The sequence below is a fragment of the Miniopterus schreibersii genome, assembly GCF_964146895.1.
Source record: "Miniopterus schreibersii genome assembly, chromosome: 10".
Lineage (NCBI taxonomy): Eukaryota > Metazoa > Chordata > Mammalia > Chiroptera > Miniopteridae > Miniopterus > Miniopterus schreibersii.
In genome coordinates, this window is record NC_138110.1 from 57,555,064 (window position 1) to 57,581,445 (window position 26,382).

The 26,382-nt window shown below is 46.1% G+C and overlaps 1 protein-coding gene across 2 annotated transcripts in view; it reads left to right on the forward strand.

Moving 5' to 3' along the window:
* The window catches only part of TTI1 (TELO2 interacting protein 1), a 40,039-nt gene extending 14,307 nt beyond the window's left edge, over nucleotides 1-25,732 (forward strand). Inside the window, exons 3-8 of one of the 2 annotated variants that reach the window (XM_081149800.1) lie at nucleotides 4,381-4,587; nucleotides 7,485-7,633; nucleotides 10,545-10,685; nucleotides 12,638-12,842; nucleotides 13,131-13,218; nucleotides 24,979-25,732. In XM_081149800.1, coding sequence (XP_081005926.1) covers nucleotides 4,381-4,587; nucleotides 7,485-7,633; nucleotides 10,545-10,685; nucleotides 12,638-12,842; nucleotides 13,131-13,218; nucleotides 24,979-25,162 — 974 coding nt within the window. In that variant the 3' untranslated portion in view covers nucleotides 25,163-25,732. Of the gene's footprint in view, nucleotides 1-4,380; nucleotides 4,588-7,484; nucleotides 7,634-9,722; nucleotides 9,795-10,544; nucleotides 10,686-12,637; nucleotides 12,843-13,130; nucleotides 13,219-24,978 lie in introns of those variants that run through there. The other variant, XM_081149801.1, reaches the window with a different exon arrangement.
* The last annotated feature ends 650 nt before the right edge of the window (nucleotides 25,733-26,382 follow it).

Genomic DNA, 26,382 nt, shown 5'->3' on the forward strand with positions numbered 1-26,382 from the left:
ACATATATATACGTATATATACACACACACACACACACTTTTAATAATCTCTACCATCTATTGAGCTTCTGCTCCGTGCCAGGGACATAAGCCCTGCAGACTAAATGCAAATATTATTTTTGTTTTACAGATAAGAGCTAAGCCTCGGTGAGCTCCTACTTAGCCAGGGTCACACAATTAATAAGGAGAAAAGTCAGGATTTATGATTTCTTTTTCCTTTTCAATATACCAAGCTGCTCCTGACGATACTTAAGAATGAGCAGTATCTATGCTAATGGAGAACAGGCATAACATGAATTATTCAGTCCACAGATTATCTAGCACAGTACTGTCCAGTAGGACTCTGTTATGATGGAAATGTCCTGTACCTGTTCAGTCCAATACAATAACCACTAGCTATGTGTGGCTAGTGCAACTGAGGAACTGGATTTTTAAATTTTTATTTAAATAGCCACATGTAGCTAGTGACTGCCATATTCGACAGAGCAGCTCTAGAAAGTTTCTTTTAACCTTTTCATTGTGTGAGGTGATTTGAGATTCTCTCCTTCCCTTTGATCATGTTGGGGGTGTGTCAGAGGTGTTAGCCACCATTAAAATGGTAAAGTATTTGGATTATACAAAAAAAAAAAATACCTCAACTGGATAGTCAATCTTTGAATGAAAAAATAATGAGCTGTAATACCTGAGTCCCTTTTATCTAAATTAGAGCATAGCACCAGTACTTATTTCAGTGCTGCTAATAGCCTCCAAAGTATATGGAAAGGTCACTGACCTCCTCTTATCAGCTGAGAGAGCCAAGACCATGTAAGAAATTTTCTCTTGGAAGATTACTGAAACAGGGACAGCCCTCTGGTCCTGTAGCTAATGCCATTTCCAGTGTTCATTGACTCATTCATGAACATTCACAGGCAGTGTTCATTCATTTAGTAAGGAATGCCTGCCATGTGTCAGAACTGTGCTAAGTAACCAGGATATAGCAGGGAACAAGGCAAGTAAACTCACGGAGCTTCCCTGCTGCCTCAAGAGAGATGATGAACAACTAAACAAGTCATTAAGCTCATTTCAGAATCTTAGAAGCACTGTGAGGAAAATAGACAATACAAGAGAGTGTCAGGGACAGGCTATTTTAAGTAGACATAAGCTCTTTGGATAAAAGTAAGTGGTGAAAGAGGGCCTTTCTGAGGCAGTGGCACTAAAGCTGAGACCTGAAGACTGAGAAGGGCCCACCAGTACATACAGAGCTGTCAACATCCTCTTTATGGTTTTTAAGACATTCAGGCAAAGGGAACAGCAGGTGCAAAGGCCTGAGGGAAGGAAGGACTTGGGGTCTTTGGAGATGGAAGAAAGGTCACGGTGGAGGGGCTGATACAGGGTAAAATTAGAAAGGTGGGCAAGGACAAACCCTACAGGGCCTTGTAGACCAAGGGAAGGAGTTCAGATTTTATCTTGCAACCACTTGGAAGACCTGTGTACTGGACTAGTCCCTGAGATGTCAGCAGTGACCAAGAAGAACCTGGTCCCTGCCCTCCTGGAAACACTACTGAGACTGGCTAACTGCTTATACATTTTAGACTATGTCTGACTTCCATGATCCAAATACACTCAAGACTTATACCTTTAGTACTTTGGGGAACTCGACTACATGTTAATTTGAGATTTTAAAAATATATTTTTAAAAAGCCTATTAATTGGTAGCTCTCAGGAGCTATCTCAATTTGGGTCTTGTAAATTGAATTGCCTTGGATTGATGATGTCTTTGGTCATCTCTCAGGGAGGAATCCTGTGTAGCACTTTTTTTGTAAATTGAAATGGGGGAGGAGGGTGTCTCCAATGCAGAGAAGATAATCAGAGTGGGTAAGGTTGACTTGAAAGCATCCTAGGAAAAGAAGCACAGTTGGGGATAGCTTTTCTGAAAGTTCTGAGATAACCCGGAATACACTTGCATTCTGAATGGAGAGCAGTACTGAAGTGGAATTGATCAGTCTCGCACACATCAAAGTATACAGTTGTCTAACTGATGGTCACTCTTTTAAGATGGGAGTGGAAGTATGGTCACACAGAACTTCCAAAATGTCTTAAAAGAAACAAGGACATGTTTTAGGAAATCGGGTTACCATAATCACAGTGTTTCATAAGCACTGACTGAAAAATATTAGGTATCACAGTGAGGGCAAGAGCCATCACCAGTAAATTACTACTAAGCACCAACTACTGGTTGGCTAATTATTTATTCATAACAACAAAACAATAAGGTAGCTTTGAAAGAAAGCATCCCGCCCGGCCCGGCATGGCTCAGCGGTTGAGCATCGACCTAGGATCCAGGCAATCGGGGTTCGATTCCCAGTCAGGGCACATGCCCGGGTTGCGGGCTCGATCCCCAGCTAGGGGCCTGCAGGAGGCAGCTGATCAATGACTCTCATCATTGATGTTTCTATCTCTCTCTCTCCCTTCCTCTCTCTGAAATCAAAGATATATTTAAAAAAAGAAAGAAAGAAAGCATCCATGTCACATACCTCAGCACCTGGAGATTGTGCCACATCTGTACATGCAGGGCTGCCACATTGTTTTCATGGCTGCATAATAGTCTGTTGTGTGGCTGTACCATAATTTAGCTTAAGCAGCCCTTTCTTGGTGTACATTTTGGTGGTTTCCAATCTTTTACCACCTCAAAAAAAAAATGCTGCAGTGGATAGCTTTGTAAGTCATTTTGAACATGTCTAAGTATATCAGTAGAGTAAAATTCCTAAGATAAATGCTGGCTTAGAGAGTGTTACATTTAAATTTTGGATAGAGTATCAGATTGCTCCCCAAAGCATTCGTGCCAATTTAAACTCCCATCAGCGATGTAAGAGTGCCAGTTATGCCACGCCCTCACCCACACTGTATATTACTGGCTTTTTGATCTTTGCTGATCTAATAGGAGAAAAATAGCATCTTATTATAGTTTAATTTGCATTAAGAGTGCGGTTGAGCTTCATTTCATATGTTGAAAAGCCATTTGTGAGCAAAGACTTTTTAATGTCTGGCACTAGCCTTAAATCTAGAAAATAATCTTCGTAGCCTATCTACTTTTACCAGTGTGAATGCTGGTCCTGACTTTAACTCATTGGGAATGCAGTCCCTTAGGGTGCCTCACGGGACTGATTTATGTCTGGGGATGAGGCATTGAAGAAATGTCGTAATTGACCCCTACATGTAGGAACCTCCAGATTGAAGGCTCTCATCTCCAGCACTTGTTCTCTGCTCCTCCCAGTTGCCTGACCCAGCATCCCCACCTGCTGTTGCTTGGCTCTGTGCAGATGCTCCTTGATGGAAAGGAGATTAGCAAGTGCTAAAGGTTATCAGAGGCTTTTTCCCTGCTGTCTGCATGAGGAGAGCGAAAATCCTGGCTGTGATCTTTTCTTGTTCTTTCACTCTAAGTATTAAGAGTCTTTTTGAAATGAAGCCCCAGGACTCCAATGTACAAAAATTGTTGAAATTAGAGCTTCTCTGGATAAGAAGGGCTGGAAACCCTAGACCCACCCTGTTTAGCCTGCTATCTTTTGACCTCCCTGTTGTGACCCCAAGACATTTATGCAGAGCCCTAGGGCTCCTCAAGGCACAGTTTGAAAACCACCAGCTCAGTGATGTTTAAGGCTGTTTTGTGGTGACACATCAGAAGTATTGAAGCATCACTAAAGAAGGAAAAGCTGTGGGGAGAGAATGGCAGCCTTCGGAAACATTTTATGTCAGGAATACAGATGTGAGCCTATGTTCACACTCATGGCTCCGTAGAGCCTGTCTTCTGCTAATGTGTCCATTAGTGTCTCCTGTACTCAGAATTTTGTCACTTGTACATGTTCTCCAATCTAGTGTATTTATTCATTCAGCATATATTTTTGAGTACCCATTGTGTGTGGGCATGTTGGATTTCCAGTGGTGATCAATGGGGCCTAGAGCCTAATGGGAGATTCAGATACTAAACAGTACACACAAATATAGTTACAAATCATGATAAGTTGATATGAAAGCAAAGAACACGGCGCTACATAAGAGAGCATATAAGGGACCTAGGTTAGATTGGGGAGTCAAGGGATGGCTTTAGTGGGCAAGCTATATTTGCATCAAGACACGAAAAGTGAGTTGGAATTAGCCAGATGTGGCGTAGGGTCAAGTATTTCAGACAGCATATTCAAAAGTTCTAAGACAGGAAAACATCTGGCACATTGGAGAACTGAAAGATGGTATGACAACTGAGAGTGGTTAGAAGATAAGGTTAGAGACAGGTAGGGCCTGGATCATGCAGGGGCCATGCAGACCATGGCAAAGAGCTTATTCTACTTGTAAAGTATTAATGACTTTTCAATGACCAAGGTGATCATTCTAACACTTTATTTACAGCCCAGTGGTTCCCAGACACAAGTGATCTTGGGCAACTCCAAGAGCAAAGTGTAGGGGAGGAGGGAAGTCATTTGAACCAAAGATCAGCAGCTCTCCAGAACAGACTTGAGAACAACACCACAGCCGAAGACGTTGAACAGTTTCTGCTGAACTACCTCAGGGACAAGGACCTGGCCGATGGAAATGTCTCGGAGTTTGATGAGGAAGGTCAGTATAATTTATTTTGGCTCAGCCGGTTTTTTCTTTTTGAAGCAGATTATTGTAAAAACAATGAAATGTCGTTAAAGACAGTTTGGAAATAAGAAAAGTGACTCATAACTCCACCATGCTAACATAGGCATTCTCACCTTTTGTGTAATCTTTTTCCATTCTTTTTTGTTGGCAAACCTATTTTTATATGATTGCGGCCTCAGTTTAAATGCATTATGCCCTTTTTGCATTGTTATATAACAAAGAACTCTCCATGTTGCTATAGAGTTTTAATAATTCATGTTTTAATAGCTGCTACTAAGTATCCATTCCCCTGTGGGAAGTTTAGGTTGCTTCTAGCTTTTCACTGTAATAAACAGAGCTGCAGTGGATGATTCTGTGCACATGACCTTTTCCTTCTCTTTGCAAATTTCTTTATAAATCCCAGAAGTAAGATTTCTGGGTCAAGGAGATGAACACTATTTTATGCTTGCCAAATTGCCTTCCAGAAAGGTTGTATCAATTTACACCTTCCCTTCAGCAGTGCAGGATTGATACTGGTTTCGCCACAACCTTCCCAACATTGGCTATCACCAGTTTTACTTCTTGCTAAATTAAAATGGTTCTTGTTATTTTACTTTGACGTCTCTGATTAGTGGAAAGGTTGAACATCTTTCTCTCTGCTTCTTTCCTGACAATTTTTTTACTTATGCCCATTGTCTTCTCATATGCTTGTCCATTTATTTATTGGTTGGAGGAGGGTTCGGTGTTTTTCTTACCAATTTATATGATAAAGGAGAGGGGAGCTTAGGCTACCTGAAGCTCTGGCCTGTTGTTTTATTCACAAGCTCAATCTGGAGCTTCAGGTCACAAAAGGATTAATAAATTATTAGAATCTCCTCTGCAAATATAAAATGCCAAGTTATAATGAGCTTGGTGGTCTCAGAACTATCCTAAATCGAACTGAGTCCCAAATTAGTTTGTTAGGTTGGAATCGAGCAGATTTCTCTTTTTTTCTTCTTTTTCCTTTTTTTTACAATTTCTACTCTGAGACTCTGATGAACTGAAGTCAGTACTTCCAGGATAGCAGGAAATAGTATTTCAATGCAGCTAACTTCAACAAATTCCTTCTAAGTAGCAGGGCAGCATCACAGGGCCCGAGTAATGATTTACTCAGAGTTGAGTCATTGGTTTCCCCAAGGACGGAGTTTTCTGATCACAAATCTGTCAGGCTTCTTCTCCTCGGTTTTGTTTCTTGAACTAACCCATTCCTCCTTTTCATGAACTACACCTCTCGCTCAAACTGGAAGAAGGGGAGGCAGCTCGATCTCTCATAATCTGGATTTGCCACTCTCATTTGAAATTCTCGCAGTGTCATTGAATCCATTCTTTCACGATTAGGATCTTCTGGTTCTAGCTGACGTTTACTAGGAGCAGACTGACTGAATCAAACCTTTCTTCCAGGAACGGAAAAATCCGCGTCCCTCAATAACATTCTGCAGCAGGTGAATTTCAGACAACAAATCCTCTGGGAAGAGAAGCACAGCCTGTCCTTCTTATAATTGTCACTCATCAAGTACATGCCACACACTTGGCATGATAAAGAATGTTTGGCTTGATGTTGGTTTGACATGTGCTTTTTTATTTTAACCACAATAAAAGCACTTTGTGTATCTGGGGTCCCTTTCTCCAAGAAACCCAAGCATCGTACAAATGCATTTTCATTTATCTCTTCAGCATCTGGTAGAGACAGGTGTGGCCTCTACTGTAAGATTCTGTTTTTCCAGCAGAGGAAACTGAAATGGGAAAAAGTTAAGGGAGCAATGCTCAGCTTAATGGAAGTGAGCACAGCTGGTAGTGGGGGTCTGGGGGGGACGCTGGAGGCTATAAGTAAACAGAAAATTTTCAGGGTAGGGATTTTGGCCTGGGTTTCATGAAACTCTCAAGTCTTTTTGTTGTTGTTTTGATTTACAAATGTATACCTCTCTCATGCAACAAAGCACTCTAGGCAGTGAAAGAATGATAATAGCTGGCAGCTTCACCTCATTTAACTCTCAACAGGCAAATAAGGTATACATGCTTTATTTCTTTTTTCAGATGAGGTAATGTGTGGTGAGAGGATTGATAATAGGTTGTGCAGGCAAAACTTGAACCGACCACCTGTAACCAAACCCCATCCCTGTGTATTGCACCAGGCTGCCCTGGTGTTCTCTCTCATACAGAAATAAGTAAGGCTCAAACTTGGCCATCAAAAGATCTTGAAGGCTGGACAGACATGTACCCCCTTTGGTCAAAGGGTGAACCAAGAGGAAAGAATAGAGGGCCAGAGGCCACCCAGGGAACTCCGCGGCCTCAGCGCTCCACATTAGAGCCTTGCTCTCTTATGTTTTTATTGTAAATATTTACTCATGGAAATTTAGAAAAGACTAAAGGTACAGGGGAAAAGTAAAAGTCATCAATTATCTCATGACCCCATCTCTGTTAATACTTTGTTGTACTCCCTCTCACCTTTACATAAAGGTTTCTATAATAATGCTCTCAATGTGTGCAATTCTGTACCCTCCTTTTCTCTTTCTAACACAGTATTGTTTCATAACAATTCTTGTCATTAAAGCCCTTGGTAAACACAAATGTTAGGCCCCTTATTACGTGTTATTTATTGTGTGGCTGTACCAAGGTTTATAAAACCATTTTCCCGTGAATGGGCATGGAGGTTCCCCCCAGTTTTTATCTGTTACTGTTAATGCTTTGGTGGATATCTTGACTCACATCTTGACCCAGATTTAACATGGTTTCCTTAGGATCAGTTCCTAGACATTTTCCCTCATAAGTCCTGTTCCTGATCTGAGGCTGGGAGATCAAGTTGAAGTCGAGCATCTCCTAAAATACTGTCCCCGGTTGTGCTCTTTTTCCAGAGGAGCAGCCAGACCCTCCCAAAGTGGGGGAGAATGACACCAGCCCCCACGTGGAGCCCCCGCTGCCGTTGCACATCCAGATAGCCACGGATGTGATGGAGCGTTGCGTCCACTTGTTGTCAGATAAAAATCTGAGAATCCGCCTGAAGGTCAGTGTGTGGCCCTTTCCCTGTGTTCGCGGAGCAGCAGCACTAAGCTTCGGTCTGGTTGGCAGCAACTGCGAGGATGAGCAAGTGGCTGCCCTTATCTCCTGGTCCCTGCGTGTGGCCAGGAGAAGCATCAGGAGGAGTTTATCTGTGGGGTGACATTCTTAGGTCTTTCTGTATCAGCTCCGATGCCAAAAGGAGCTGAGTCCCCTTTGTGGGATTAAAAACTACAAAGTTTTGGAGATTCATTGAATTTCCCAGGGAAAGAAAGGGATATGCTTTGGAAAGGATGTCCTTTTCTGAGCTGACTTAATGCAAGATGTAGGTTTTAGTACTTCAAAGTAACGGTCATTCTTCCAAGCCTGACACTAGCCCTTATCTCTGTTTCTGTTTCTATTTTCATCCCAGGAAAAACACCAACACTTTTCTTAATCTTACATCTTCCCTTGCTGGCAGTTTCCCAAGCAGTGTTCCCACCAGCAAGGACTTAAACTGTGTGGTCGTGACTCCAACAACAGGGCAGTGGGGTGCAGTGTGGTGGGCACTGGGGACAGAGCTTTCAGAATCAATCAGGGGAAGATCTTAACATCCAAAGGAAAATAATACAGCCTGGCCCACTCCTCCCCACCCAGCAGGAGTCAGAAACCCAACTGCCTCAATGAATTACTGTTAGTGATGAGAGCACATTGCCCTGCTCAGGGGTGTGGACTGAGAAACCCTGCTCCACAGGTTCTCTGAACCTCAGCCTCTGTGTTTTGTGGAATGTTCAGTCTTCCCAGAGCCACTTCCTAGCATGCATCTGTTCCATTCAGGAGGCACTTTTCCAGTGCCTCCTCCCTGCAGGGCTTTGTCTGGCTGATCCATTAGGGAAGTGTCTTCCCCTGTATGGAGACTTTGTAGCAGTTGTGTACACACCATAGTTATTGAGATCTTCAACACTGGAGTCAGACCTAGGGACCTGAGTTCAAGTCCTGGCTCTGCCTCTTACTGGCCTTGTGACCTTGAGTAATTAATTCACCTTTTTGAGCCTCGGCATCTTCATCTATAAAAGGAGATGATGGTGCCTACCTCACTGGGTTATTGATTATAAATACAAAACAGTTAGCATCCAGTATGACATGCACACTCATTCATGTATTCATATCTTCACTCAGAGCTTATTGAGGCCTGCTGCAGGTCGGGCAGAGGGTGTAGAGGGAAGTGGAGCACACATGGCCAGTCCTCATAGAACTTCCTGTCTCTTGTGGTTTGGAAAGAGGCGATATAAAAACACACACTTGCAGGTTGAGGAAATGCTATGAGGGTGGTAAGCAGGTTCTATGATGGAAAACAATTCTCCCACATAGTAAACATGTACTGGGAACCTATCCTACAAACCCCTGTTGAATAAGACTTGGAGCTTACATTCCGACTTAGATCAGGTTGTCAGGAGTTCCTCTCTGAGGTGGTAATATTTAAACTGAGACTTAGAAGTTCGAGAAGGAGCCAGCCATGCAAAGAGGCAAAGGCAGAGAGAAGAGCATTTCAGGCAGAGGAGAAAATGTCTTTGAATCAGTAACTTGCCCAATTAATAACAGAACTCAAATTCAAAGCCAGCCAGGGATGCCAGGGCCCTTTCCGCTGTGCTACTCTGCTCTCCACTGTTTATGAGGTTTCTCTTACTCCCCTGCCTAATTGTTCACCCCTTGGGTGCAGGCCTCTTTCGTTCTTTGCTTCTGTTCCAGTCTCACTGTGCCCAGCACATAGTAGGCACTTAATAAAAGTTTACCGCTCAACGTTGGCAGACTTCACTCTGTCTTTCTGACTCAGACATGCACCCTCACCTGCTCTGTGAAGGTCGTCCAGCTGTGTGGGAGGGAGGCCTGCATGCTGACCACTGCCCTTGATGCCCACGCAGAGCATCTGTTTCTAGTGAGCCTGGAGGGACAAGAGATCAGGAAGGTGAAAAGTGCAGTTTACATCTAGGCCACCCCAGACCTTTCTCTTGAGATTGACCTGTATCTCGGCTGCCCACTTGACCTCTCCATTCAGGAGTAACAGCTTGACCCCCAACCCCTCGATTTTACTCCTCCGTCGTTCCTGTCTCATTCAGCAGCACCTGTCTCTCTTCACTTGCTAAGCCTGAACCCACACAGCTCTTTTTGATACCTCTCTTCATCTCCCCATTGTCGAGTCTGGCAGCGGTTTAAGCCATTTCATCTCCAAAACAGGTAACAGATCCTTTCACTTCTCAGCCTCCATCCTGTGGTGCCTTGCTTTCCTCCCCGCCTGTGGCTCCCTAAAGGGCCTCCTCCTTCTCGCCCCGCTCAAGGCCCTTCTCCTCCCAGCAGCCAGAATGGCCTTTTTAAAACATGAATTGTATCATGCCACTTTCTTGCTTAAAACATTTTGATGGCTCCCCACTGCCCTTAGTAGGAAATGAAAAATCCTTAACTTGACATGTATGTGGTCCAGCCCCCCCATACCCTCCTCTGTCCTCTTCCACACGCCCTGTTTGTTTCTAAGCCCTGCTAGCTCCCCACCTCTGGGTCTTCCTCACCACTATCTCCAGTTCTAGGAGCACCCTTTCATTTTACTCTGTGTTCATGACTAACTCCTACTCATCCCATGTGTCTCCTTTTACAGGTTTCCTTCCTCGCATCTGTCACAGTTGGAGATCTTCCCTTTATTTGGGTGGTACCTAATTCAGGTCTTTCTTCAGTTGACCATAAGCCCCACAAAAGCAAGAAAACACAGGAATTTTGTCCCTGTGTGTCCACACCGAGTACCTAGCCAGTGCTTGGCGTGTTGTTAGGACTCAGTAAATATTTATCCAATAATGAGTTTCTAAATTTTATTCTTTTAAAATGGGGACTTGATTACCGTGGTCTCAAGCCTTTCCTATCTCCTGAAGCCGTGCCCTCTTTCCTTTCAGGTCTTGGATGTGCTGGATCTGTGTGTGGTGGTTCTGCAGTCCCATAGGAACCAGCTCCTCCCCTTGGCTCACCGGGCTTGGCCCCCCCTCGTGCATCGACTCACAAATGATGACCCCCTGACAGTGCTCAGAGCCTTCAAGGTACTGCCCTGGCGGCCCACCACCATCATGGGGACAGAGGGGAGTGAGCACAGAGCTCACCAGTGTGTTTGGGGATTGGTTCTCTTTTTCTCTGATTGCAGTGTAATATACCTTGAAGAAAGTATAGAAAAAATCAGAAAAGCACATTGAAGAAAATAAACATCAGTTTCCATCTGAATTTGAAGCGGGGTGAACTAGTAGGCGCAAGGGCCACCAGTATTTATTGGGCACCCACTGTGTGCCAGGTGGTGTGTTTGGCACTTCCCCAAACATGTGCTCATCTCCTTATAACAGCCTTGCAGAGTAGATGTCATTAACAGAGGAGGAAACAAGCTCAGAGAAGCTAAGGAATTTTCTCAGGATCACACAGCAATCAAGTGATAGAACCCACATCTCTGAGTTCACACCCATGTTCTTTGCACTGCCCAAGAGTCAAGGTGAAGGGACCTGGATTCTAGTAATGGGCATCCTCTGCTGGCAAAATGACTTTGGGCAAAGCCCAGGACCACCCATTTTCAGGTTGAGCTTAGGAACATCTGTCCCGTCTTCCTCATAGTGTCGTCAAGGATAAAATGGAACTGTTAGGTAAAATGTTTTGGAAAATTAAAAGCCCTACATATATGTAAAGTATTATTCCCCCTGACTTAGTTTGGCTTGTATTAGCTCACCTATTTTAGCTGATTTATTTATATTCTTTCTTGTTCTAAAAAGCACTTAAGCATCCTACAGAGATACATATACCATGACAAGGTAGTATAAGTTAGAAGTAGGTGAACACAATGAAGCAAAGAAAGATGTGCAGGGATATAAAACGCCAAGAATGCAGCAAAGATACTGAGCAAAGGTAATTTGGTTTTCTGTAAGATTCTTCAGCATATACCAGATCAAAGCACAAGCCTACATTTAAAACATATACAATTGTTAATATTTTTCTCAGACACAAAGTGATGTGTGTGTGTGTGTGTGTGTGTGTGTGTGTGTGTATAGAGAGAGCAAGAGAGAAAGAAAGGGGGGGTGGAGGTCTTGCTAAATCTTACTCAGATGTGCTGCTTTCCTTGATGAAAAGTAATAGGTTACCTGAAATGACAGCAAGCATAGAAACATGAAAAAATATAAAGGTGTATGTCCTGTAACCGAGGCTGCTTTTCCCCTGCCAGGCATGCTGATGCCACCTGAGGCCTATAAGGTCAGTGCAGTTCAGCTGAGGACCTGAAATAAGTGCCTTACTCTCTGCAGAGTCGGCAAGCACTCTCTGCACTGGTTATGCCTTGCTTACCAATTTTTAAGGAAATTCCTGTTCTCCTGTACACTCAGTCTTGTGCAGCGGGGCACAACATTTCAATATGTTCTGCTAGAGAAAGTTTAAAATGAGACATGCAAAGAAACTGGCTGTTGTGAAAGATGGCATGAGGGTGATGTGCATAGAGATTGTGCAGTGGAACAGAAGGAACTCTGACTCGGTCCGACCATGGGGACACTGCCCTTCCTCAGCCAGGGGCCTCAGGCAGCCACACCTTCCCAATGCCCGCACATGGCAGCAGCCTGGCCTCAGTGTTTGTGTTTGTTCAGCTAGCTACAGTTAAAAACACAAGTCTTTTCTCCAGGGATGTTAGGAAGATTCAAGAGATGACCTATGTGAAGTGCTTTAAGGCCTTTTTTTAACAAAAAAGGGAGGAAATCAAGGGGTTAATCATGTCCATCCAACCCAAGACCCCTCTGAATTACTCTGTGTGTAATCTGTAGTTACAAATAGAGGCAGCCAGACCTTGGGAACAGAGACCTCCAAATTCATAACTGTCAGGATCTCAAACCAGGGGCAAGGAATTAACAGCAGTACTTCTATTTTTTTTTTTTCAAGCAGAGACCTAGATGGAGTTGTATTACCAAACATTCTTTAGCTCTCTTGCTGCCTTGGTGATGTTCAGTCACCAACTTGGGTGCTCTTTCTGCAGGTTTTGCGTACCCTGGGAGGCAAGTGTGGTGATTTCCTCCGAAGCCGTTTCTGCAAAGATGTCCTGCCAAAGCTGGCTGGCTCCTTAGTCACCCAGGCTTCCGTCAGTGCCAGGGCTGGACCAGTTTACTCCCACACACTGGCCTTCAAGTTGCAGCTGGCTGTCTTGCAGGGCCTGGGCCCCCTCTGCGAGAAACTGGACCTAGGTAGGTGCCAGCCAGTCTCACCTGGACACAGTCTGCATTTTGTTTCATGCCCACCATTGCACTGTCTGCTTAGCCATGCTCCCCCATCTCCCTTCATGTGCACGTCCTTTGACCTTACTTTGGCCTCATTTATCCACTTACCCTGATGTGTGTTTTGACTTGTGGGATGGAGTCAAGAGCCCACGGCCTCTTGCCTAGCCCTTCCAGTTTCACCAGACAGCAGTTGGTTGCTGCTCGTCCCAAATGAAGTCTGAAGGCTAGCGCTTGTTGTGTTTTTTCTCTCTGCAGGTGAGGGTGACCTGAATAAAGTGGCTGATGCCTGCCTGATTTACCTCAGCGCCAAACAGCCCGTGAAATTGCAAGAGGCTGCCAGGAGGTACGTCTGCTTGATCATCTGCATCTCTTTACGTTTGTCCTAAATTATATATGATTTGCTAATGGCGAGCAGAGTTGAGGCATCTCTGCGCTTTCCTCTTCTCTGTCTTCTTGCTAGGTTAGGATGATTTTTTTAACTGCACCACCTCTAGAGATGATATTTTTACTAGACGCATTTCTCTTTGCAAGTGACCTTTACCTCTACTGCAACATCAGCAACAATGCCAGAGGGGAAGAACGCAGAGAGATGGTGCACCCCAGGAGACAGGGCGCTCTCCTGGCCGAGGGCCACCTGCTTCTAGGCCCTGCTTGTCTGGTGGCCAGGTGACCCTGGCACCTCTTGGGGCCTCAGCTCCCTCATCTATTAAAGTGAAAGCATTGGGTTACTGATCTTGCTACTTTGACTCCAGGGAGCATCTTAATGGGCATCAGGTGCCATGAATCCTCACAAATTATATGCAAAATTGGGTGTGTGCAAGCAGACACATGCACCTTTCTCTAGATGGTGTCCTTGCCGTTCGTCCAATTATAATAGGAGTCTGTGAACCAAGACATGTTCAGAACCACTGGGCTAATGGCTTAAAGGGCCTTTTCCAACTCTGAAATTACGTGATTCTCATTTCCAAGAGTTTTGCTTACTTAAGAATAATTGTGCCACCTCTAATGGAAGAAGCTATATCTGGTTCCTTGAGTCCTAAAGGATTTTTCTCAAAAGCTAAAACTCTGAGCACAGCAGCGTTCCCCAGACTTGAGATCCAGAATGCACTCTCACCCCCTTTATCCAGCTTTCCTCTTAGCTGGAAGCAGCCTGCACCCTGGAACTGCGACCCCATGGATGTCAGCTGCTGGAGCAAAAGCTAGCCTATGTGTCCTGGCTTTGTGTCCCTGCAGTTCCACATGTCCAAGCAAAGAAACAGCCCCTCCCCCTTCTTAGGCTTCCAGAAACATGGCCCTGGTCCTCCTTGATGGAGTAGGAGTAATCCATCCCCGAGGGCTACAGGCTGCTCTGACTGTGAAATGAGGGTCCTCCTTGCTCCCTTATAAACCTTGCACTCTCTGGGAGCCATGGAAATACCTTTTTGAATTGATTTATTGCCCTTTGCAATGTTTTGCTCTTGATTTCCCCAGTTCCATTTTTTCTTTCTCTCTTTCCCATCACATCCCCTAGGCCAGACTCAGTCATGCTTTCTCCAGCATGGGGGGGTGGGGAAGGGGGGTGCACATCTAACCAGCTTCCTATCCCCACATATCCTGTTCCTTAGAGAACCAACTTAGGGTGGAAATGGTCACCCTTGGGCAGTGACCCCAAAGCCAATTGTGCTGTGATTTAAAGTACAGTTCAAGAACATAATGAGTTCATCTTGAAGGAAATCCTTTTGTGGGCCTGTTACAACTGAGAGTTACAAAGATCTGATCTTCACAGCCCCTGCCCATCTCCTTTTTCCACACCTGTCCACACTCACCTTTACGTTTAAACCCATCCATAAGCCACTATTCACAATTCGTTATCTTTCCATTTTCTTTTCTATCTTCCCCGTGAAAACCACAAGCCCACAATTGGGCTTTGCTGAATCTTGAGTAGGTGCCCAAGGTGCCTGGGTGGAGGAAAGTGCAGCCAGACCGCTGGACTGCGGCGCCTTTGTTTGCTCCATGGCACTCACTCCTCTGGGGTAGTCAGATGACCTCCCTCTGGCCGGCTGGGTGGGGAGGAAATGCAGGGTTGATTGCTTCACAAACACATCATCTGCACACTTATTTTGAAGTCAGGGGAGAAAACATCAGTGGGCCTTGATCCGGAGCTGATTTGGCATGCCGATTCAAAAATTAATAAGCTCTCTAAGCGGGAGAGGAAGCCTGAGACAATGGGAAGCCTGGGCTCTCCGTGAGCCTCATTACCGGGTGGGGAGAGGGAGGTGGGCGGGCGGATTAGCACGGAAGCAGCCCTACCTGCGGGGACTGATGAGCAAGGTCAGCGTGTGGCCGCACCAGCCATCCAGTTGTTTGTCCTTAATTCTCTTTCTTTCATACCCCAGAAGGGAAGCCTGTCTCTACCGCACTTACAAAACCTCTCTTCAAACTGTCGGCTTCTCTTTACCTCCCAGCCTCCAGGCCAGGCCACCCTCATCTTACCCCTGAAGGACTGCAGAAGCCTTGCTGGCCTCCTGCTTCCACACCTGCCCCTTAGTGCTCCCCATGCAGTAGTCAGTGCGCTGCCCACCTGCTCCTGGGAGAAGAGAAGGCTGCTGTGCTCGTTGCCAGGGCCCAAGGGGGAGCCCTGTCACCAGAGGGTTACAAAACTAGCCTTAGCTCAGTACTCAGAAGAACCAGTACGGCCAGAGCTGTCCAAAGAACCCCGGCTCCCTCGGAGGTCGTGCATTTCTGACGCTGGGCACATGACCCGCTTGCTCTGGAAGTGGCCACTCTGTCTGGCAGGGCTGATGAGGAAACCTGTGAGGGCCAGTGGCTGCTCTGAAAGGAGGCGGGTGAGCCCCAGCATCTGTACGTCTGCGTGTGGGTTGTTGGAACCTGAGGGGCAGCCTCCCTGGAGTTGGAATAGAGGCAAACTCGGCAGCTCCATAAAAATTCCTCTTTGTGTGCATTACACTTGGGTTTTTTCCTTCCTTTTGTTTGCTTTTCCTGGCTCCAAAGAATGACCAAGCCTGTGTTTGCTTTTTTAATTTGTCGTATTAAATATAGCCTTTGTGGCAGGCTTTTACATCAGGCTGTAAACTCTAGAAATGGAAATTGATCAGGGGGTGGTTGATATAACCAAGGCTGTAAACGCTAAGAACGGAGGTGCCATTCCAGTTTAATGCTTTTATCTAGCAAATGGTGCCTTGTAAGGAGGGGCATAAATCTTGCAACTTGGGGGAGGGATGGGGGTAGAGGGCAGGGTATAACCTTGCTGTCTGTTACCACCAGGTGTCACTGTTAACTGCCTATGCAGGAAAAAATACCAGCTCCCCCAAAGTGCATCTAGTTAAATGACTTCAATGGATAACAAATGAGAAAATCATACTTGGGGTCTGGAGGAGGGGTCAGCATACCACAAGGTATGAATAAGGCACTGTCCCTGAGGGTAAGCTTGGATTATGGAATAACAGGTCCTATCAGCCACGCCCTCAACCTTGGCATAGGCCAACTTCCCTGATTTAAATTCCCACGTAGCCCCTGAAGCCTCTGATTTATCTCCCAGCATGCAGTGGGCCTCCACAGTTCTGTGCCTTTTCTGGCCATGGAGCTTTTCCTTCCCAAACATGAAAGGAATTTGAGATGCGAGCACATACCCCAAATTTCTGTGTTTTTCCTTCAAGCCAGTGCATGCTTTCAGCCTGGTTTAACTCAACTTTGTTAAAACCATACTCCCCAGTCCTATCTGAGCAGCCTCTGAGGCTCCCTGTCTTTTGCAGGGAGGTCTTAAATCATCCAGTGAGTTTTCTACCCTGGGGCTATAAGAACAAACAGAATGATACCTATTTTTAAAAGATGAAGTCTGTGCCCAACAAGACTCACGATAAAGGAACACTTGGTCTTTACCCCGTGTCCCACCTCCACTTGCCAACCGCAGAATCCAGGTGGGGGTGCAGGGTGCTAGCAGGTAGTGACCAGCTGGCCACCTTCCGGTTGTGCAGGTACTTGGTGCTGCAGTCTTCGGAGTGTGGGGGCAGTGTGGGTACCCTCCTAGCATCCTCTGCCTGGCCATTTTATATGAGGGCAAGGGCACCAGGCTTGGAGGTGGTCAAACCTAGGTTCAGATCTTACTGGCTCTGTGACCTTGAGCATATGACTTAGTTGCCTTTCCCTCGTTTCCTTCCTCTATAAACTTGGGATGGTAGTAACACCTTTCTCCTGCAGTCATTGTGCAGATGAATTGCATGGGTTCACCCATTCCCCTGATTAGCTGAGTTGCTGCTGTGTGTCAGGCACTGTCCTAGGCACTGAGAATGGCGGGGAGCAAGAGAGAGGAGGCTTCTGCCCTAACAGTGCCTATGTTTCAGGTGTATGTTTACGTGCATATACACACCTATGTGGGAGATCCATATATAAATTCACCAAGCATGACTATTATGTATATGTTATACACACTCATATACACTTGGACATGGCATTTTTTGTTGCTTCATCTTGACTGAAATCGGAACAGCATTTCCACGCAGAATGGTCTTTTTCATGTTAATTGTGCCACCTCCCCCTACTGCCCGTTATGTTTGAGAAGTCTGGACTGGTTTGAAGGTTCATTTACTGACGGACTTCCCACTTTCTTTCTAGCAGTAGGATTCAGCCCATCAAAGAGCCAGTGATGCCTTCAAACCCTGGACGAGCAGACTGGCACAGGCTCGTTCATTTCATCCCTGCCAGAGCCCCAGTGCCTCTCTCTACCCACACCTGGGCCTATTATATTTGAACGGATCAGAAGCCACAGAGGTGATCCGTTAGTTCAGCTGAGCTTGAAATTAGTAGCTCATCCCCTCAAATGGTGTGGGCAGTTTGTTTGAGCTTGGACCGCAGAGCTGTTTCCCCCTTGGACTGCACCCAGCATGGAAATGAGGGCACTCCTGATATTTTTCCTTTCGACATTTGATTAATAGTTGACAAATCCAGACCCAAGTAGTTAGCTTTCCCATTATCCATCTTTTGACAGGCATTGCTGCTTTTCTTTTCCAGGCTCATTGTTCTAAAAATACACTCAGATCTGAAGCTGTTTGCTGCGCATATATAGGCATGATTTCCTGGTGTCACAGATAAGAGACATCTGCCATGCAGATTACAAACAAAGTGGGCTGCTGGGTTTCAGATCTGAAGGCAGGGACCTCTGTGCTACTTAAATCAAATGCTACCCATCCTTTCCCTGCTTCCTCAGTGCTGCCATGTGATTGATAGTCTGCCAATGCCAACCATTTTGCCACCCAGTGGGAAAGGCAAGCCTGGGCGTGCGTGTGCATGTATGTACCATGCTGGGTCAGGAACCAGGATGTTCTTGGTGCTCTGGTAGCTGGACCACCTGCACAGAGTGGATTTCAGATAGCACACGCCTTGGCAGACCACAGGCAGCCATGGCATCACTCTGCAGGTTCTGTGGTCTGTTCTGAACACCTGAGAGGCTGGAGTGAATGTGATGATCTCAGTACCTAGTAAAGTAGCTAGGAAAATGCCTTGATTGTCTTATATGGGTATTTATTTAAAAGACTTTTGGGGGTCCTAGCCAGTTTTCTCAGTGGTTAGAGCACTGGCCTGTGGACCGAATGGACCGGGTTTGATTCTGGCCAAGGGCATATATCTCGGTTGCAGGCTCGATCCCCACTGGGGTTGTGCGGGAGACAACCAACCAATGTCTCTCTCTCACATTGATGTTTCCCTCTCTCTATTTCCCTTCCACTCTCTCTCAAAAGCAATGGAAAAAATATCCTCAGGTGAGGATTTAAATAAATAAATAAATAAATAAATAAATAATAAAAGATTCTTTGGGGTGAGCAGGTACTGTGTTGAGAGTTGAAAGATCTCAAAGGTGAATACTGCGTTCGTCTGTCGTTGCGGCTCAGTTGCAGTGTAACCTTGGGCAAGTGATTTACTTCTCAAAGTATCCGTCTCCTCATCTACAAAACTAGAATAAGCATATCTATTATTTTCCACCTAATACAGTTACTATAAGGATTCAGTTAAGTCATATAGATTATTCTTCAGCACAGAATATCAGCACAGAGTAAAAAGTCAGTAAGTGGTAGTTATTATTACCTAAACTTCCTCCTGATTCCCAAAAAGACCTGGGGCATCTTACAAGTTAAGTGTATGCAACAAGAAAAATAGGAGGTGAGCAAATTTCTTAAAGGAAAACAAGGTGAAGCTAGGGTTGAGGTTAATGTATAAAATGCAGGCTTAGAGCCCTGCACCGTTGTTAGAGATTAGCCTTCATTGCAGCTCTGGGCTTCCTAACAGACAGAGCAAAGAGGGAAATGCACCTGTTGTGCAATTCTGGTCATTGCTGGAAGAAGAAAAGAAAGCTTTTCAGAAAGAAGCACAGCTCTCCTTGGTCCTGAACCCTAAGAAAATTTCTCCGTGGGTCATCTTAGAAGAACACTGGGTATTGTTGTGACTAATAGCCCTACCACCCTTGCAGTAAATACAATACATTTCCTAGAGCTGTTCCTTACAGCATCCGTCAGCAGAGCCTGCTGGCTTCATGCCAGAGCGTGGGTTCCAGGGAAACGGTTCAGGGGGAGGGGGCAAAATAGGTAGGCAGCTACGGAGATGTCTTTATTTTCAAGGGTACGAATTTTTCAGGGAGGAGCAGGAAACACTGCGTGTGGCCTGAGAGTGCAGCCAGCGGGAGCCAAGGCCCAAGCCAGCTGCCTCGGTCCTTGGCACACGGCCACTTTGGAAAATCTACGCCTAGCAGCAATGTCATCGTTGTGGGATATAGGCCTGTGGGAGGCTTGGAGGCAGGAGAGCTGGCCAGATGGAAGGGGCTGCTTTTAAATCCTGCCCCAGTGGGATTTAAACCCTTCTAGGTTCTGTTTTATTTTTGAATTGCCTGTAACAGATTAGTCCTCTCAGTGCCGTATCTTTTTAAGTATGCACAAAGCAATGGAGTCATTCCGCCGCATTTATGATACTTTGTCTTGTGGTACTTTAGGGGCACGATTAGCATCATAAGCTTCTACTGGTGTTTATGGTTTTAAATCCTGTCCCCATTGCACTTAAATATTTTAATATCAGTCTCTGTATGAGTATGTGGGTTGGAGTTAGATTGATAGATGGATGGTCTGGAACAGGATATAGTTAAGTCTAACGAGAATGTATAGCTGCAAAGGTAATTGGTAGTATTTATTTAGAGAGTAAATCGTTGCTTCGAGTCATAATCCTCCATTTCCAGCATTTAGAAACAAAAAACGATCTCTGTTCAGGGGGAGATCACTAAATTGAATAGCAAGAAAGGACAGGCTTGAAATACTGGTTAACCGGTGATCCAAGACCCATTAGAGTAAACTGCCGAGTATGGAAGCATCGGCTGGCCACTGCTTGCTGGCTAGGACACGTCGATGCCCCAAGCATCCATTTGTTTCAGAGGAAGCAGACAGCCTCATTTGTAGCATCAGCATGTATGGAGTCACAGGACAAGAGCTGGCCAGAGAAAAGCAGAGCACGGAGGCTGTTCTGCCAGAGAGGGACTAACCGCAAAGCTAAAATAACTGTGAATCTGCTTGCTTTCCAACAAGGGAGTTGATTTTCCGATTGCATTTCGTCCTGCCCATGTAGAGACAGCCTGCCTCATGTTCCTGAGGAGACATCTCTGAATAACTGCTTTAGGAGCCCTAGTAAATAAATAAATAAATCACAAAGCCACGGTTCTTTACCACTGGCATGTACACAGGCAGCTCGTGGGAGCGTTTTATACACGGAGGAAGAGACAACAGCGGCAGCTCCCTCAAGCAGGTAATTGACAGAGAAGGAATCGCCTGTCACCCAGGAGGCCGGGAGCTCTAAGTTTCCCTTACAGTTTACTTGGCTTTACTGGGCCTTGATTGGCTGCTGGTTTTCTAGAGCTCCCTTTGAGCAGATGTTGTCTAGACTGAGATGGTGAGGACATACTCGGTGGTATTTTTATCTGCAGCAGAGGGGTTTCTTTTCCATTTTGCCACATTTGGGGGGAAGGGCCTGCGATCCAGCGCCCATGCTTGGGAACCGCTGTGGAGTGTTGGAGCTGAGAGGGGCCTTAGAACTCATCTGATGCTTCACACTCTTACAGAGAAGAAAGAAACTTGCCTGGTCCCCTCCATCCTGGCTGCACCCCACACGTGACTTCTAGCAGGGCCCTCTCTGCATTGCACCATGGGCCCCTGCGATTAGTCTGTCCTCTCTACCAGACAGGGAGCCTGAGGCCAGAGTCTTTTTGTCCACCCACCCATCCTTGTGTCCCATACACCTGGCACAGTGCCTGGGCCAGACCCAGTGCTAGGAAACATTTGGTAGACCATAAAGAGATGGGACCCAAACTCAGCCGACCAGATTCCTACCATCCCAGGCCACCTCAGCCCCAGCTCTGTCACCCGGAGCACCCTGATATTGATCTCAAAGGAGTGAGCCGCTTCTGTTGATTTGCGTCTAGAGTTTATTAGGTACTTACTGATACCCGTCAATCGTAGGTAGGGCTGAAGTGCAGGGAAATGGCTGCCTGCATGAAGTGAAATTCAATAAAACCGCATTTTAAGTGAAAAATCAGTATAAACACCAGGCTTCTTTGCCATGGAAACAGAGGTTGCTTAGAAACTGCCTAACAGCGAGTTCTAAATTTTTTAAAGTCAAGTTATCATTTAAGCTACACGGCCCTACAGGTTATTGAGAGATAATCACTTGCCTCAGGACACTGGAGGCACGAGGCACAGCTGAGTGCCCCCCAGACTCTGGGACCAGATAATCTCCTGATAACTGTCCTCCCTGGAGCCATGGATTTGGGCCTGGGGGATGGAGAAAGAAATTTTTGTTCAGAAGTTAAATCGTGTACATACATATTTTTTTGAAGTGTTCCTTTTTGCGTTTGAAAAAAGAGGGATCTGGCCATTTGGTGTGTTCAGCAGCCATCCCTGCCGTGTCTCAAGATGTATTAGGAACATTTTCTGGGCAGTTGGTTCAAAGCAGAGGTTCTGTCTTTTCTTCTGGCTTTGGATTATGCAAAAAAGGGCTTTTGAGGTCAGCTTTCTGCTCTCCACTCTCCAGGAGACCCAGGATGGGCAGGAACTGGGCCCAGGACCAAGTGGTACCAGAGTTTGGAGCAAAGCTGGGCTACTGAGTACTGAGACAAGATTTCGTGGGGCTCAGGCTCAGCTCTCAGGAGCTTAAAATGCACAAGAATCCAGGTTCAGAATGTGTCGTTGTTTAGAGTTCAGGTTGCATACCTTTTGCCAAGCAAGGGCACAGCTACGCCTGGTTCCATGGCAAGGTATTTGCTCCTGACCTCAGGCATGCAAAGGGCAGAGAATATTGCATTCGTTTCTCCCTTAAAATAGTGGACAAAATTATAACCCACTTGGCTGAGAATTAGGACCCCCCAAGTCAGTATGAAGGAAATGAGGAGTGAAACAAGAGCCGTTCTGCCCTTTTCCGCGTGTCTGGGAGTTTTCCGTGGCATGGCAGTGTGCTGGGGTTGGTAGTGATAATTATTCCTGAGACACACACACCCTTTCTCTGGAAGGAACAGTGTTTTCATCATACACTTCAAAGTGTTTTCCTGCACCTCATCTCCTTAGAGCCTCGGAACAAACCTGTGAGAAGGATGGGGCGGGTGTGATAATCTTCCTTTAGAGAAAGGAAGAAACAGGTCACAGAGGCAAAATCATTTGCTCTGAGCCCCAGAGGTGGGAGAAGGAACTTCATTGTTTCCTGTCATTCTGCAGACTCTGCACCTTTAAGAGGGTAAGAAATGAGACCCAAAATAATTCTTCCAAGAGTTTGGCTCTTGCTTAATAAAAGGTGAACTTTGTGCACGTTTTTGCTTTGCTACCCTGTTAACATCTTATTTAGAGATCTCACAGGGCCAAGAGGGTGGCTTTTCCTTTCCTGCCAGCAAATACAACATTCACATTTAGCATGTTAAAAGGGCTTAGAAAATGAACGTTGCGACGTTTTTATGCCCCCAAGTCAGAGCAGAGCTACGGCTGAACTGAGCTGTGGCCCCACTTTGCTGGGAGTTGCCCAGATCAAAATATTCCTTGAAGATGAGAGTGTGCCATGCTGTCGCTTGAGAGATCGTTCCAGTTCTTGGGAAAAAAACGAACTGAAACCATTTGCATTCTGACAGTGTTTGGCACCAGGGAAAACTGTCAGCTGTGTCACGTGTCAATAGGAATCTGCTTCCCATTTTCGGTGCGGTTTTTTCATAATTCCCCTTGCCACTCTAATTATCAAAGATATTTGTTTTTAAACAAAACTTGTCTCCCACGCAGGCCCCATCTCCTTCTGCAGTGAAGTGGAGACAGTGAGTTGGAATTTTCTAATCACTTCTCCAGCGTCTACCGCTGAGGTTACGAACACAAGCTTATCCTGAGTAAAAACAACTTGAATTGTCTAGGTGCAAAACAGGCCAGAAAATTTTTCAAAGTGCCCCCTCCACCTGCCTCTCTTGCCTCCTTAGCATATGAACATTAAAACCTGGGAAGAAAACAAAGTGCACAGGCTTTTCAGATTAACATAATTAAAACCAGGATTTAGCTCCGTCTAGCAAGCATGTAAGTTCCTGTTTGATGCCCAGCTGTATGGGGAGGCTCCCAGGAATGATCTTTAGGAATAAAATGGGGTCCTCAAGTAGAGCCCATCCACTCGATTAGCCCGTAGGTGGGGATCGTGTGTGTGAGGCAATGTGCAGGCTGGGTCTGTGTTTTCTCATTTAAACCTCTGCAGAGCCCTGAGTGAAATACATTTGCATTTTTAGAAATGAGGAAACAGACCGAGACAAGTTGAATAATCTTCCACATCCACTTAGCTAGTGTTGTCTGTGGTCATGCAAGTCCTGTTAGTAACAGTCCCTAGTCCTTCCCTGGTGGTGAACAGTTGACCTCTCCTTTAGATCCCTTTATAGAGTAAATATTCCAGAGAGGGATGCCATCTTCCGTCATTAGTGTGCCATCTAAGAAGTCCTTACTCACTGTGAGAATCTGGGGCCCATCAGGTGCCTGGGGTGCAGCAGTGAGCCAGACAGACACGGTCCCTGCCCCCATTGTGAGGAAGGGAGATGGCCAATAGACAGGTAGTTGATAAGTTCTGGGAAGGCTGTCCTAAAAATAAATAAATAAGGGGCAACCACCGAGACACAGTGGTTCAGGAAGGCTGACCTCTCTGAGCACATGATGCTTGAACTGTGATGGGCAGGATGGCCGAGAGAGAGCTGCCCAGCTACGGAAGGGCCTCATCCTTCCTGGGGTTGAAAAGCCAGACTCTGGATCACTGAGTCAGCCAAGTATATGAGATTTACATTTGGACTGCCCACTGCGGTGGCCCTGGGCACACGACTGATATTCAGAAATGGGATATGAGCAGATAGGAGACAGGGTTGTGACCCCACAGCTCAGGCCAAAATAACCTCACCTGTGGTGGGTCTATAGTGTCAGGTGGTCACGGCCCTCCAGCTCTGTCTGTATTGTGTAGGGGACACCAGTGCCCTGTCTCTGCCAAAGGTCACAGGACAGGGCTCAGCTGGTCCTGTCCTAGGAGAAGAACGATCTGATCCCTGTACAAGCATGTCCAACCCACCTAGAGTCCGTGGCTGCCCGTGGCCAGAAAGGGCAGCTACAGTGTTCAGCAGTGAGCTGGGGGCTGAGTGAGGGCTGCAGACCCAGAAGTGGAGGTCTTGCCCAGGTTCCCCAAGCAGGACTGGGAGCCCACCCTGGTCCTGTGCGCCAAGCGGAGCCTGTCGTAAAGGGTGGCCCAGTCCGTTTTCTTCCTTCTGAAAACTGCTGTGGACGCCAGAACTTAACCAGTTTCTTTGCCAAGATCTTGTTTGATGTCAATATTGTTCTGCTCAGGCTAATTACTTTTTTTCTGTATGTCAAGGGATATGAAAGTCTTTACATCTGTTTCTGTTGGGCTTTGGGACCATCCAAATGGCCCTGTCGTATGAACTAGGTGGTTCTGTTACTCAAGTGATTTGATGTTTTACCTGTTTTTCTCAAATAGCCCAGTAAGTAGCCTCTTGGGTAGAACACCAGCAGGTTCCCCTCCCTGTATCCCCAGCCACCACCATTCCCTCTCACTGATGTCTGTCTCTCCACAGGGTTTTCTTCCACTTGATGAAGGTAGACCCGGACTCCACCTGGTTCCTCCTGAACGAACTGTACTGTCCTGAGCAGTTCATCCCCCCGCATCCTGCCCTCCACCCTGTGCAGCTGCGAGGGGCCACAGGGCAGCAGAACCCATACACAGCCAACGTGCTCCTCCTGCTCCAGGAGCTGCAGTGAGCTCCCCTCCTCCCTCCTCCGCTCCCCCCTCCCCCCCCCTCCTCCGCCTGTGGGTAGGGGTTGACTCCACCCTGGCTGAAGGCCATGGCTGCCGCAGAGAAGACCTCGAAGGTGGATTAGACACCAATCGATTTATAAACTGATCGATCACACAACTGCTTAGAAATTGGACTGAAGGAAAGAAGCTGACTGTTATTTATATTTCATACCTGGTGTTTTCAATTGACATTGTCTGGCAGCTCTTAAGGGCTTAACTCCTTAGCGTACTATCTTCAAGGCCCCAGCTGCCTCACAGGCCACCCCCACACACACACACAGAGATACACACCGGAGAGCTGAGGACACGTGGGCAGAGGCCTGTACTGCGTGTCACATTGTGTGTCCTCTGAGTGTCTGAGGACCATGAGGAAGTGTCCCTCACCCAGGAGTCTTCAGAACAGCCCACATGGCAGACGCACACACCTCCCTCGCCTCTAATAATGAGATGGGACTGAATCGTTGCACCTAACCTTTCTTGGGAAGAAAATGAAATAAAGACACTTCTTGGATGAAAAGTATGATCAAGAGCTCACTTTGAAGTTTTTTATTTAAATAGGGTGATTTAAAAAAAAAAGAGTGTGTGTTCTTGAATGGAAAATCCAGAGCCGTGGTATAAAAACCCAAGCAGCACAAATAGAAACAGTGGAAAGTTTGTCTCCCGTTTCCCAGACATTCGGTTTTTCTCCCCAAAAGCAAATGCTCATGACAGTTTTTTAGATTTAGGTAGATTGATTATTTTAACTTTTGATTGGGGATACCGGTATACTGACGCCCCAGGTACCCATAACGCAGCTGCCCCAGTTGCCAGCACGTGGCCAGCCTCGCTTCATCGCTCTCCTGCCCGGTGACCTCCCCACCCCACCCACCCCTGGGTTATTTTCAAGCAAAACCCAAATGTCATATCCAAACCTTTTTTTTTTTAAATACATCTTTATTGATTTCAGAGGGAGAGAGAGAGAGAGAGAAAGAGAGAGAGAAAGAGAAACATCAATGACAGGGAATCTAACTGATCTCCTGGATCCTAGGTCAGTGCTCAACCGCTGAGCCACGCCAGCTGGGCTCCAAACCTTTTTTTAAGCATGCAATCACAGGAGCATTATCACGCCTACAAAAGTTAACAATGGCCCTTTAATACTTTATTCAGTGTTTCCGTTTTCCCAGTGTGTGGGAATCGGCCCACA